The sequence below is a fragment of the Gymnogyps californianus genome, chromosome 5 (genome assembly GCF_018139145.2).
Source record: "Gymnogyps californianus isolate 813 chromosome 5, ASM1813914v2, whole genome shotgun sequence".
Taxonomy (NCBI): domain Eukaryota; kingdom Metazoa; phylum Chordata; class Aves; order Accipitriformes; family Cathartidae; genus Gymnogyps; species Gymnogyps californianus.
The window spans coordinates 17057992-17072256 of NC_059475.1; the positions used below are offsets into that span (position 1 = coordinate 17057992).

General features: G+C 45.4%; 1 protein-coding gene across 3 annotated transcripts in view; it reads left to right on the forward strand.

The window, feature by feature from the left end:
• Positions 1-3969: 3969 nt before the first annotated feature.
• Positions 3970-14265, forward strand: part of OSBPL5 (oxysterol binding protein like 5) — a 146181-nt gene continuing 135885 nt past the window's right edge. For 2 of the 3 annotated variants that reach the window (XM_050897134.1, XM_050897135.1), the window contains exons 1-2: positions 3970-4105; positions 4924-5136. In XM_050897134.1, the coding sequence (XP_050753091.1) occupies positions 5014-5136 (123 nt within the window). In that variant the 5' untranslated portion in view covers positions 3970-4105; positions 4924-5013. Of the gene's footprint in view, positions 4106-4923; positions 5137-5686; positions 5736-14265 lie in introns of those variants that run through there. The other variant, XM_050897136.1, reaches the window with a different exon arrangement.

Here is a 14265-nt window from a genome sequence, read left to right on the forward strand (position 1 = left end):
GATCACAAAAGACCTCTCTGGGATGAGGTCTGGGTAGTAGTTGAAATGACACCGTGTTTAGACTCCTGAAAAACACCCTTGGGGTTAAGGTTGTAGAAAGCAGGGCACCGTCCAAGCATATGACAGATCCTATAGAGAAAACAAAGCAGGTAAGAACATCTGTGATCTTTTATCTTGTTACTGGCAGGTCTTTAAAAATGCCTCCGGAGCCTCTGCTGCAACCTATTGCTGGAGACTCTTTCCTGAAAGCTCAAACCCTCTTTTACAGGACCATCAGAACTGTGAGTGGCCCATGTGCCCTTTGGAGGCTTAGCCGACTGGGTGAAATTCCTAGCCAGATAACCTCTTTGCTGTAACCCAAAGCCCAAATGTGCACATTTGAAAATCTTCTGACCACAGCGTGTGGGTAAAGAAAGACCCTCAGACTGTTTACTTACTCCATCTTCTCTACTACTGCTCCAGGCAGGGAGCATGGCACTAACATGGCCAACATCCATCATTGACATGAAATGTCTCCTAAGCTGAACTCAAGGCAGTCCATAGGGACTATTGCAGGTAGAAAACAACACAGCAGAAAAGGAGATGAAATACGGAGCAGCAGGTTCTAAACAAGATCTTAGAGTTGTGTTATGTAGCCATCTCAGCAGCAGACTGAGAAGATGGGAGCTGGCCTGTGTTACTGTACAGTGAATACATTAGCCAGGAGAAAAGTTCTCGCTAGCGAAACACTCTGGAAAAATTACCTCTGCTAACGGGAAAAAAAAAAACCAAAACAGCCAGAAACATCATCTCAGCAGGGAACACACAATAACAGACAGGAGCTGCTAAAGTAAACAGAAGCAGTCTGCAGTATCAAAACACAGTGGCATTCTGCGCCTTTTGATGCTTGCCCACTGCCAGCTGCGAAGTCTTCACGCTGCTGCTTTTATGCTCTGCAATGTGACGTGAAACTCTTTGCAAAGCTGATACTCCCTGTATCTGCTACTGTGCAGCCTCCTGTGTAGAGCCCCAACTTTCAACAGTCATCAGTTGCTGAAAATTTTCCTCTACCTTTTGCCACAAGAGAAGTCCAATCTCCAGTGGCTCCCAGGGAGGTGTTTGTGGGTTTTCTAACTAACTTCCCCAGAGACCCATTCTAGCAAACTTGCAATTAGGAACCTGGTTTAGCAGCAGCTCTGTTTTTCAAAATGTAAAATGAGCAAACATGTTTAGCTGTGGACTTACTTTTTTGGAGCTCTAAACAGACAGAGTACTATTTTTTAACAAGAAACTCCTGCTCTATCCAGCTATGGTATTAAATATTTTTGCTAAGGAACTTTGCACTGGAAAACGCATGCAAGTAAAATTGATCTTTTTCTTATCATTGATTTTATACAGCTGTGTTGAACCTTATGGCTAATGATAAAGACTCATGTTTAATAACTTCTTTTTTAACTCATTTGTTTTAAAGCTTCCTGCTTCTTGTCTTGCTATGTGTCATGAGCTTAAGGGCAAGTATCTTGCAATGCTAACAACCATTCATATGATGTCTGATTAGTGTGGTTATGGCTGTAGAGACATTGTACTAATTATAACGATAGGAATATGATTGTTCCTCTCAATTTCCAGTTTAATAGAGGCCAATAAATATATTGGATGGCTTTTATGGTATTTAATAACCTTTCTAGTCATAAACAGGAGCTTGTAGAACTATTGTAGATATGTTGTGAGATATAGGAAATCATAAAATGCAAGTCTTGTGGACACTGCAAAATGAGTATGTATTTGCATTTCATATAGATGGGGTCTGATCTCTGTTGACGGGAAAAGGAGCTCAGCAGTTAGCAAAAGGTGAAGGATTCAAAAAGGAAGATGCACGGGAAAGTGTTGCAATCATTTCCTAGAGTAAATGGCAGGCTGCTGACCTGAAAGAACGGAGTGATCTGTCTGTTGCTGCAGCTCACCTCCCTGTCTGTGTTTATCACAATTTTTAAACAGCACTGATACTGTGTTGTTGCACATCTCCTAGGTTTGTCATAAAGAGACATTAGATATTGTTTTTAAGTGCCCTGACTATTAAGCTTTCTGGGTTGCATTATTGGATTGTAAAGGCCTGGAGTAACACAACTGAATCACTCTGACTTCACTCTCCCAGCACTACAATTACAGCATATTGTGCTTTGCTGTTTTTGTTACCCTTGCTTATGATAGAGTTCACACCAATTTACAAGCCCTCTTAGTACAGAGTTACATTGCTGTGGTGAGAAGGATAAGTGTTGCAAACACTGGCAAATGCCCAAAGAAAATATCACAGCTGCAGACCCCCTAAAAGGAAGGCTGGTTTCTTGGAAAGGAGAATTGAAGCCTGAAGGGACCTCAGCCCTAACTGCCAGGTATATCTGTACAGAGAACTTTTGTCAAAGGGATATGTCATATCTGGGGAACACTGATGAATTAGCTTTAAGCTAGGGAGCTCAGGTGGTGTTAGGGCAGAAGCTGGGGCACACAGCAAACCTCAGCCCAAATGCAGGGTTGGGTCGTGAGCTCTGTACTCCACAGCTACCCTGTTAGGGTTTTACGGGCAGCTCAGGTATATCTGCAGGAATTGCAGATGGAGCAGGCAAGGTAATCATAACCAGCAAAGCCTAAGCAGATGTGTTGTCTTCTGAATGGCTGTTAACAGAACAGACACTAGAGGGCTCTGGAAAATAGTCTTTAAAAATATTAGTGTTTGCACGGTTCAGTTTCCCCACTTTTCTGTAGGGGATTTATAAGGGGGAGAATGGGTTCAGGTCCTGTCTTTGACAGACAGGCAGGGAAGTGATGGATATTGCTCTTCTTGTCTAACCCAGAGTCAGAGAACCCATCTGGCGCAAGGTCTGAAGACATAGCAAATCCAGTTTCAGAGCTCCCTGGACCATGTCAGAAATGCCATGGCTACATGATGCAAAGCATCAGTCTGACGTAAATTTCTCTGATGGTCCAGTTTTACTTATAAAATATTGACAGGCAAGCCTTTTGCTCTGTGTATCCACATCACTAATGTCACATGCACTGTCCTAGAGCACATAGGAAAACATCAAGTAGTATTCTTTGTCAGGGTCTCTAACTGTTTTGACAGGAATGTTTTTGGATGCTCAGTTTTTAATCAAATGAGCTCTATGCAGTGATGTGGCAGTGAACAGATGAAATATTAATAATCATGGAATGATTGCATGAGAAGAAAATAGTTTAGTGGAAAACTTTAGCCAAGGGTTTTAAAAACTTTTAAAACAGAAGTCCTTGGGAAGTGGACTCTGAGTCCCACTGTGATTCATGTAGGGATGCTAAAAATGCTAGATCTCTGTACCAAAGTAGATGAGGAGCCACTTCTGTTGCCACGGCTGGACAAAGCCGATCTGGATGCAGACAGCAGGATCAATGTCAAGCCCATGGTTTAGTGGAAAAGCCATTTGGACCAGGCAAGGTGCTGGCAAACTACCTGGCTGCATTTGAGTGAGCCAACCCTAAAGGCAGAAGGGTGAAGGGAGCGGAGGGCACAGAGAGGAGCCTGGTGTGGCCTGGAGCAGACAGGGTAGGAGGCAGCGGGGAGACGGAGAGGCAGTATGAGCCAGGGTAAGCTGCTTCTGCCTCCAACACGGCAGCTCTGCCTGGCAGTGCCCTGAGCCAAGGTGACGAGCTCATTCTGGCATCTCCATGCAGTGCCCTGCCCCATTGCACAATACAGGCTTGCCCTCAGGGTAAAATTTTGGTGAGGATTAAGTCAAAATCCCAACCGACTTGAAGGCAGCTGGAATCATGACAATTCTCAACGCCTTGCAGATGATGGCAAAAATCACTACAAATACAGGTGAATTGAATAATTACCTGCCTATGCAAGTGATTCAGGGGCTTATTTAATGGGCAGAGAAGGGCTGTAGTGACTCTTGAATAGCAGGGACAGCTTAGGTTGTGTGATCTGTTCATAGTCCTGCTTTGTACTAGCACTTCTAGGAAAGAGCAAAAATAGATGGCGAATTTTCTTTCTAGTACCATGCTGTACTCCTAGCTAGGTATAGTGCATGTTGCTTTATGTCCCACCAAGCTCACTAGGAGAAAATCAGCTACCTCTACTGGCTAACGTTAGGTATGTGGATATAAGTGATGCAGGGTGAAGCCTTGTAGTCCGTGGATGGGCTGTAGTTGGCTGGAGGCAGTAAGTGAGAGAAATTGTGTCCTGGTCCAAGGTTGAGCTTGCAGCTTTGAATGAATTCAGGATTTTTCTCTTAGATCTGGGAGACCTTTTCAATTAATGTTGTTGCTCTTTAGAGTTGGAAGCTGGCTTCCTGGGTAGCATGAGGAACATCAGAGCTGGTGGGTCATTGTCTTGGTTTAGAGGCTGCACACACTGAAGAGAAAAACAATCTAGCTTTTTCTGTGAAGGGTGGGGTAGCAGAGCACTTCAGGCATCTGGTTTAACGCTTCTGGTTTCAGAAGCATGAGCCTGAGCTCCATGCCGTATTTTGCACCAAGGGCTCAGCTGTACATGGGTGATTCAGACTTGCATGTTGGTCACATTATCCCCTCATGTGATTTTGGTTTCAGAAAGTTTGGGTGCCTTTTAACTGTGCTACTCCGAGTCTACGTGGACTTTTGGCATTACCTTTTCCCATGGCGATGGAGGAGGCATGAAGTCCCACTTGGCTTCCTGTTCTTGGTCCAGTATTGAACCGTGGGACCAGCAGGGTGGAGGGGAGAGGAAGCAGCAGTTAAGTGTGTGTGGCTGGGTTGTTTTCTGCTTGTGATGTTTTACCAGATATTGCACTGCCTGTAAAGTCATGCCTCCCCCGAGGGGCAGGCAGACTGTGGCCAGGGATGCGATGATTGGACTGTCCTCCTCGTCTGGAGGAGCTTAGGGGTCCGTGCTTGCCACAGGATTGATTTTTTTTTGTTCTGGATGCACAGGCGAAGCTGGGAGCGTGCCCGGCTGCGTGTCAGGGCTGCATATTGCACGGGCGCCTTTTAGTCACAGCGTTGGAGGAGGCATATGGCTGGATGCTGAGACAAAGTGCTCCTGCAGCTGGAGGGCTTCAGCGTGGCGATTTCCCCAGGTTGACTTTTCTCCGTTACCTTGGACATGGCGTCAGTGAACCCCAAGGATGGCTCGTTGCTTGCTTGGTGGGGGTCTGCATGTTTTTTGTTTAGGGGTTTGGGGTTTGGTTTTTTTTTTTTTTTTTTTGCTTTATTTACTCTGCCTTGGCTTCAGCCTCTCCCTGTGTCGAGGAGAAGAAAGAAACAAACTCCAGGGGGGAAATAACAAACCGAGCGGAGCCCCAGCCGGGCCGGCGGGGAGAGGCCGGGGCGGTCCCGGGGGCGCTCCCGCGGGCCGCGGCGCGGGGAGCCGAGCACCGCGCCCGCTCCGCGCCGATCCCGCCCGGATTTTGCACGTTTCCTTTCTTTTTTCCTCCCTTTTTTTTTTTTCCTCCCCTTCTATTTTTTCCTCTATTCCCCCCTCTCTTCCCTCCCTCCCTAGCGTGGTTGGATCAGTCTTTTGGTATTTCCTGCCGCCGCCGCCTCCCCCGAGCAGCTGTCCGGCCGCGGCCCGCCGCTCCGCGCTTTCCGTGCCGCGGGGGGAGAGGGGCTCTGTGAGGCCCACGCGTGTCCCCTCCACCCCATCCCACGCGTGTCCTGGCGGCGGCGATGCGGGTGGCGCGGCGGCGGCGGGGTGCGGCGTGCTAAAGGCGGCGCCGCGCGGGGGGCTCGGCCACCCCGACCAGGTAAGACGCGCCGGGCTCCCCCCTTGTCCAGCCTGTGGGTCGGCTGTCTCCGAGCCCTTTACCCCCAAAAAGCCACCTTCCCCCCCAAAAGCCATCCTTCCCAAAATACCCTCTAAAAGCAAATATCTCCCCCCCACCATTACCCCAATAAATCCATTCCGCCCCCCCCCCCCAAGCCAGCCCTTCTCCCTGTCCCCTGCGCAGCTAGGCTGTTTTTAAGCATAACGTGGTACCCCAGAGTCGTGTTATGAGCGGAGTGATTTCAGTTAGAGGCTGAGCCTTGGCAGCTCTGGGAAGGTAACCCTGCTGCCTCTGCCCATGCCTTGTGCCCAGGCTGTGTGTAGCAAGGGTGTTCCTCCGTTTCTGTGTGTGCCTGTTGTGGTTTGGGGTTTGACAGTGGGAGCTGTGGGGTGCCCCCCACCCACCCACCAGCATTTCTGCATGGCAGGGCTGGACAGCCGGTGTGTGGCTGGTGTGGCGTGGGGGATTGCAGGCTGCCAAGGTGACATCGTTTCTTTAGACGTGTGGGCATATCTGGTTGGTGGAACCCATTTTTAATGTACTTATTCCAGGATGGTGAGGAAATAGTCAGGAGACTGTCTGCACTGATACTAATTGGCTACGTGTAAGTGAGGATAGTAATTACCTTTCCTATAGGCACTCGTACAGATACCATACTGGAGACCATTTGCATTGCTATCTAAAAACCAGGTAGACCTGAGCTTGGAAATGCTTTTAGCTTGCAGCAAGTGAAACGAGGCAGCATTCCCAGTGAAATAAATATATAAGCACATACAACTGTCTGCTGGATCAGAAACCATGTTTTTTGAGTGCTATGCAAACCTAAAGTGCTGTAGTGTGAAATAATTGTTTAACATAAGACAGGAGGAAACTTCTTTAAGCTGTGTAGTCACCTTCTCACTTCATCTAGCTGCAGCAGTATCTTTGTTGTCAAAATAATTGCTTCCCTCTCTTTGCACTCATGCACAAGATAATAGTATTCAGCAACGTCTGTACAGCAGAGAGCAGCCGCTGCATTGGATGTGTCCCCAGCTGCCACCTTTCCTCCTTGGCAGCAAGTTTCCAAAGAGGTGTGAGGGGGAGGGAGGGAGATAAACCTCAAGTCATACTTTGTGGCGGCTTCCCCTCTGCGTGTGGTAAATTTTCTTGCTGAAAGTGGAGAATGGGTGTTCTCTGCAGAGCAGCTCATGGTGGGATGGTAGGTGACTCTGAGAGTATGCTCACCCCAGCCTGGAGAGGAGGGTGATGGCTGAGCTGGGCCAAAAAGGTGTAGGGGCAGCAAGGGAGTCTGGTTCAGCGCCAGGATTTACTTTGTGCCACTGTTGATCAAGGTAGGGATGGCAATTCTCTGATTCAAGGGAAAAAATGCAGGCCTTAGTCCTGCCCATAGCCTGTTTTGGTCTGAAGCGGACAATGTGAACCTAAGGAATGATTTAATCCTGGTGCTACATGAATGTAACTGAAAGGCGGATTTACTGCTGTAATCTTTTCATGGTACTTAATTTAATTTCCATGTGCTTTATTGCAACACTGATTCATCAGGTGAGTGGGAGGAAGGCTTGTACAGTACAGGTGGTTCAGTTTCCATTGCTGGCTTAGGTATTTAGCAAGGTGCTTTCTTGGCTACAGCAGGGGAAAAATGTCTCTGTGTCCGATACGGTGCTGCGGTTTGGAATCCGGGATACCTCTAGGGAAAGGACATTCCTGTAATCTGTAATGGGCAGTGTTTGAAGTCAGTGTGCTGTGTTCACATCAAAACTCAGGCTCGACTAACTTATATTATGTTCGTAGATCGTAAAAATTTTAGCGAAGCTGATCTGAATTGGGTTAGACTCACTTCATGTCCAAGGGACCTGTTTTCTGCTAGAGGCAATTGTGAGATTGTCAGTGTTGCCAGTGGCGAAAGTCTTTTAGGACTGGACCAGGGGCTTAAGAGGTGAAAATGAGAGTGCCCTGAAGTGTGTCAGCAGCATCCTGCTGCTTCTGAATCATGGAGCACAGACCTCCCTCTGCAACTGCACAGATTTGTGCTATTTGATCTCCTGTTTTATTTGGGGGGGAAAAGCTGCATTTAGTGTTTCTTCTCCTGACCTGCCTTTGGAGCATTTGTAGCACAGTGTTTTCTCAGCCAGAAATGCTGCTCCTCATGCCTCCACTCCTCAATATAAGATGTCTCTGGCACTGCATTGTAGGTGTTTGTGCATGCCTGCTGTGGTTATGAAGGTAAAGGAAACACAAGAAGCAGCTCAGGATGGGAACAAACAATCCAGATGTCAAATACACATGGGTTTGGGCAAGAATGACAGTGACCTGCTATGCCAGCCTGTCTCAGTGTGCGGCTGGGCTTGCTTACTCCTCATGCATGCTTCTGACTGTCATTGCTGGCATTTGTGCTGTGCTTTCCAGAGCACCAAGCTTCTGAGACTGAGCAAACTCCTCCCAGGTGCTGCTGCGTGTGGAGCTCACAGCCCTCCTTATGGAGCAGTGTGATTGTGGTGCATTTAATTGTACAGGGCTGTGTCTAAATCACAAGATCTGCCCTCATCCCAGCCCCTCCCACCACTGTGGCTTTTTCTGGCCATGCAATAAAGGAGGAAGGAGACAACCATCCTGAAAAACACCCTTTTGATAAACAGCTGCTGAGCCTCTGTGGAGGGCTAAGGAGCAGTGTACATCCTGCCCAGACCTTCCTGCCTGCTGCTTTATTGCTCCAGAGGATGAGCTGCTGAGGACCCAGATCCCAAGCAGTTTTCTTCACACCTGGCTACACACTGCCCTGGTTTTGCAATCTCACCTTCCCATTGTACCTGCCTGCCTTCTTCATGTCTCCCCCCCATGGTGATGGGTTACTCTTCAGGAGCAGTTTTCCTACCTGCAAAATTAACTACCCACATGCTTCTGCTGTGATACTAATTGGACACAGCACATTTGAGCATCCTGTATATTTTAAGCCAGCCTTCAATTAGTAGCAGCTCTGAGACTCCTTGTTGAAATGCTTCTATCCATTGCTACTCTAGGGGTGGTGGGAGCAAAATTAATTCACGGATGCTCTCTCCCAAGCTTGGAACGTGAGATCAGGTGAGCCAGGAAATAGCAAAAACTTCCAAAAATAATGCCTGCTGACCAGGAGTATTTTATCACTGAGGGACTCAAAAGCCAAGACTGCTTCAAGAATTTCCACATTTCTGAATTATTGGAATACTGTTTCAGGGTGTAGGGGTGTCATGCTTGCATCAGTCTCTAGGTACTGTATATGCATCTGTGTAATACAAAAAGATCAAGGGATTGGAGGGGAATATTCTATAAAAATGGAAGCAGCTGACAGCAGGCTAGTAAGAGTTACCCTTAAATGGTTTCTGCCCATCACAAAAGGAGAGTGATGTGAAAAGTGGAATTTTTTTTTTAGGTTAGAATAGTCCAGCCGCTTATGTGGTTTGGTGGTTTGTGGTGGTTTTTTTGTTTGGGTTTTTTTGTTTTGTGTTGTTGTTTGGTTTTTTTTTTTCCAACCTCGTAAAAAACATGGGCATATCACTTGTTCTCTAGTCTCGGATAGTTTTGTGTTGTGTTTGTAGAGCTACAGTTGAAGCTGTGCCATTATTTCCTTTACACTCCTTTTGGATTGAAGGATTTATAGATGTGTAAATCAAACTCTCGATTGAAAAGGCTCTTTTCTCCTCCTTGTTTAATAAACAGCTAGGTGTATACCTAGGCTTCCTTTTTGAAATGTGTCACTGAGTTCTGTGGTATGGGCCAATATCAATAACCTTATTGTGCTGGTAGCCTTCTTGATAATAGTTTTTGTATGTGTTTTGTTAAACTCTAAGCCAAGCTTTGACTTCTTGGGAATCGGCTGTAGGGCTGTGTGAATTTGGGTGTTTTGACAACCTGGTTACCATTTGCATGATTATAGTGTCAGTGTAAAATTAACCAAGTAAAGGCAAAAGAGAAATACACACATCCTTAGTAAACTGGGACATGGGCAGCTATCCTTTGGGGGGTAAAAACCCCAACACTGAGTCTGCCTGCTTCATCCTGCCTGATCTGTCAGTGAATCAATCAATGTGAAATTGTACCCCCACAGAATAATGTAATAGCTATTTTGTGTGTATTCCCCAAATGGGATGCTACTGTAGTAGAGTCCTGAAGGGTATGCTGTCTAAATTGATCAGCTGAGGCTAAGGTAAAAGCAGACTTGCCGCTTATCTTTATAAGATGCGGAAGAGAGACATTGAGTGATGAAATGTCTAGTTCTGTGTTGAGTGGAAAGCTTGAATATGAACTTGATCCTTCTGCATCTCAGCACTTCGAGCACAAAAGCAGTGTCCTGCTAGCTCTCCTTCAGTTTCCTCACTGCAAAAACATGAGATTGCTCTAAAAGGCACTTTAATTTCCATGCTAATGCAGTTTGTTCCAGACAACTGTTTGTGTGTTGTTGCTCCTTTCCACCTCCAGTGCTGCAGAGACAGTTTGGCTTTTATTACCTGTGTTGTTTGATGCCAGTTAAGAGTGCAAAGCCTATGGTAGCATTGCACTATTCAATTGTTTTGCTCTTTTCTCAGATTATAATGACAGGGAATTCTCTCCTCACAGCAAACAATTGCCACGTCCCAGTGACGAGAGGAAGGGAACTCTACATGGTGCGAGTAACTATTACTCACCATGGATAACCTTGACAGAATGAAAAGAACAATTTAATTTTTCTTTTTTCTTTCTTTTTTTTTTTTTTTTTTTGGTATGACTTTCAGCATCAGGAGAGACTCACTTTTATGTAGTAGTGGGAGGTGACTGAGGCTTTTTGACACTTTATCAAACACTGCACAGTTCACTTGGGGAGCTGCTGCTGGCTCATCTGTAAAATCCCTGGAAGATGAATGTGAAATTGCCACTGGAATTAATGCTGGGCTGGGGGGGGGTTATTCTGGTAAGCTCCTGGCATGGATGCAAATAGATGAGATTTACGTTTTATAAGATGAATCTTTCTGCCTTTTCTTGCTGTGTTGCTTTGAAAAGAACCTCGTGCAATGCTGCAAGCCTGACAGTTGCTGATACAATGAATAATTTTTTTCCCCCTTACCTTACTAAGGAAAGAAATCTCGATTTGAAGATTGTTTCATGACCTTTTCTTTCATATGTGGGTCAGACAGTTCAGGTCTGAGCAATATCACTTTTTTTTCCATAAAGTTGTAAATTGTTACTTGAATTATGAAGGCTTTCTGTGAACACTGTATGCACCATACAAATTGGAGCGTTAGTGGGCAAGGCAGTAATTTAAGCTCCCTTCCATGGAGCTCTCTGTTATCGTCAATCTAGAGCAGGACACAGGTGTGTTAGGCATGAAATACACAATTGTTGTATTTTTGAGTTTGGTTTAAAATAGATTTTCTTCTTCCATTTTAACATCTATTAATTTGGCCCAACCTCCTTGTCTTGCTCTGCCTTTGTAACATCCCTCACTGAAGAGGAGATGTAATTTAATAAGAATGGATATAAATGGATTTTTTTGTTTGTTTTTAATTCAGGTTCGGCGGATGCAAACCAGGCCCCATATTTTTTTGACTGATGATCCACCCAGGCTTTGTTGTCTATAATCACTCTGCTGTTACCACCTGAATTTCTCTCTGGACTCCAGGTCATGGCAGGCACATTGGCATACCTGCACTCATTTATTCATACATCTATGCATTGCAGTGGACTCGGGGAGCTCTAGTTGTGGTCAGGGCTGTAGGCTGTGTAAACCAAGCCCAGACTGTCAGGCATCTAACCTAATTTTTTACAAGCTGGTATTCAAGTTCTGGCTTGCGGAAACCCTCAGCGTAGGTGCTGAAAGCTTTCTTTTCCAAGGGGGTGAGGTGTGCCAAGAAGCTGGGAGGATCCCCTAGCCATGAGCGTATCTGAGAAGTGTGGTGTAGGGTCTCCTATTCCTGAGTGCCCTAAGAACGTAAGTGGCCAGGGTGTGTTAACATCAGCTTCCCATGCCTTTTTCATCTTCTTTTATGTCTGCTTGGATTACATGTTCTTTGGTGTCAAGGTCTATCTTTTATCGTGAGTTCACACAATGTCTAATGCAATATGGCCTTGGCTTCTGCTGGGCTGTTCTGTAATATAAATAAAAATAATCCCATTGTGTAAGCAAGATACTGAATAACTCCTCTAAATTAGCTACGAGAGCGGGTGCAACAGTGCCAGTTTTATTCTCTTCTCCAAACAGGTGCATCCTCATGAGGAAATAAAAGGTAGGTAGGGACCAAGTGAGAAACATTGAGCAACAACCGACTGTGACTCAGAAGCAATTTAACCACAATAATCCCCACAGTGCTAAAGATTCCTTTTCCCAGAAATGCACAATATGCTGGTCTCTGCTATAAAGCTGTCGTCAACTGACATCACTGTGTTAATATAAGCCTTGCTGTTATCCACAAGATGCACAGTTAGCAGAGAGCAGTTCTAGTGCTGGCTGCTAATTATTGCTAATGTTCTCCCAGTTGTTGAACAACAATATAATAAAGATATTTCCTGCTTAGTATTTTATTCCCGATGGCTGGTATGCTTACATTGTGTTTAAAAATAATGTTTCTAATATCAGTTCAAGTATTACCAAGCCAGTGTTTGATTTATTTATGAGAACATAGAATGACCATTTACCAAGAGCCTCTCTTGGATACCTCTTGTGGATGCTTTGCCTTCTTTTGCTGAGTAGCAGTGTAGGAATCAATTGCTTTAAACAGACTGACCTTCTAGGAAAGATCTGTGTTTGGGATTTTCACATCCTTCTGTGGTACAGATGTGAATAGGTATGAAATCCATGTCTGCACTTTGTCCTCACAAACGAAATTACTTTGACTGCAATGGGATTGCTCTAAATCGGGATTTGTTTGTGTGAGTCAATGTTTGCAGAACTGGATCTTCCAAGCTTTACCACTTATCACCATACATTTATTAGATGGCATGTAAATGCACATGGCTTCTTACCTGATTTTCTCCCGGCCTCTGTAGTTTGATCTCCTGTGTTGTGTTTGACATTCTGACCCTCTTGAAGTCTGTGTGTTTTCCCGTTGACTTCACGGCAGCCAAGTGCTTTTTATCCTGTGTGTGTGTGTCTCAGAGAAATCACATTAACAATACATGGCTAGCTGGAGAGAACTTTTGCTGAAAGCACACAAAGGCAATAATTTGCCTTGTTATTTTGTAAAATGCAAATTTTATCCTTGTATAAAAAAGGAAACTTCATTGAGGTGAATGAAAGTGAACAGAGAATTGGTGCTCAAGTACTGTCTCCACAATGCAAAAGGGACATTGTGCTATCATTAATGAGATTCTCCTGTTTTCCCTTGGAGATGTGGTATTGAATTTGGAAATAGAATTTGAACAATTTTCAGCTGAACATCTCGCTTTTCTGCTCACTGAATAGATACAAACCCTTATTGTTTAATAGCTAGATTCACTTTTAGCTGATAGAGTTTCATAGAGGTAAGATAATAGCTCTGAAAAAGTAAGACTTTTTTCTAGACACTATTTAATTTGCCATAATTATATTAAGTGCTAAATTGAAAGGAGCTTTTCTAGTTAAGATGAGGATAATGAATAGTTGTGCATTATTACCATAGCCACAATGGGGGAAGAATGAAGAGATTTAAGTTTTGCTCCAGACAGAAAGAAAATCTGCGTCAATGTGGTCCTTAATAATTTATTTTCCCCTCTCTATTGCTGACTCCCAGGTTTTGCTAGAAGAGCTTTCTGCCCTTTGTACCTCAGGGACGCAGCAGTTTTTGAAAGGAAACAGCAGGCACTCCAAGAGAAAATGGCTGTGGAAATAGAGTGAAGAAGCAGATTGCGCCTTCAAGCCAAGCCTGGAGCTACATAAGCGGGGGCACTGCACGGAAAATGCTATTGCAGGAGTCAGCTCTGAAGGCACTGGATTGTAGCATGGCTCCCCGGAGGCTCTGCTCCCTCCACGCTTCGCCCACGCTGCAGAGCAAGGTGTAGTTTGCTGCTGTTTTCTGCTTGTAGCAAGTTGCAACAGCTCAGGTCCCCAGGCTGGTTGAGTGGGTGCACATCAGCTTGCTGTGCCATCTGCCAGCACCTGCCTCTGCTGCTCTTCCCTGGCTGGAGCTGCAGGTAGCTTGTGCGGACAGTTGCTTCCCTCTGGCTCCCTTGATTGAGTGCCTGAGCAAATCACAAGGTGTGCAGAGGTGTGTATCCTGTGTAAAAACTCACCGGCTCTTTGTTTTGGCATGTTTGGTGCAAATGAGAACGGCATCTTTATGCTTTTAACGTGGAGCTGCAGTAAGCACACCCTGCCTCTCCATGTGGATAAAACCAATTTATTTGGGCCAGGATTTCACCGGGTCTTCAGAAGCTGAAACTGTCAAGGGGAAACTAAAGCACGTTCCCTCGTTTATTCACCTCTGTACCCTGGGCTTCAGGACACCACTTCTCTGCAGTATTCCCTCCACTGGCTTCTCTTGCTGTCCTGCTAGGACTGCTGCCAAGCTGATCCACAGGGACTTGT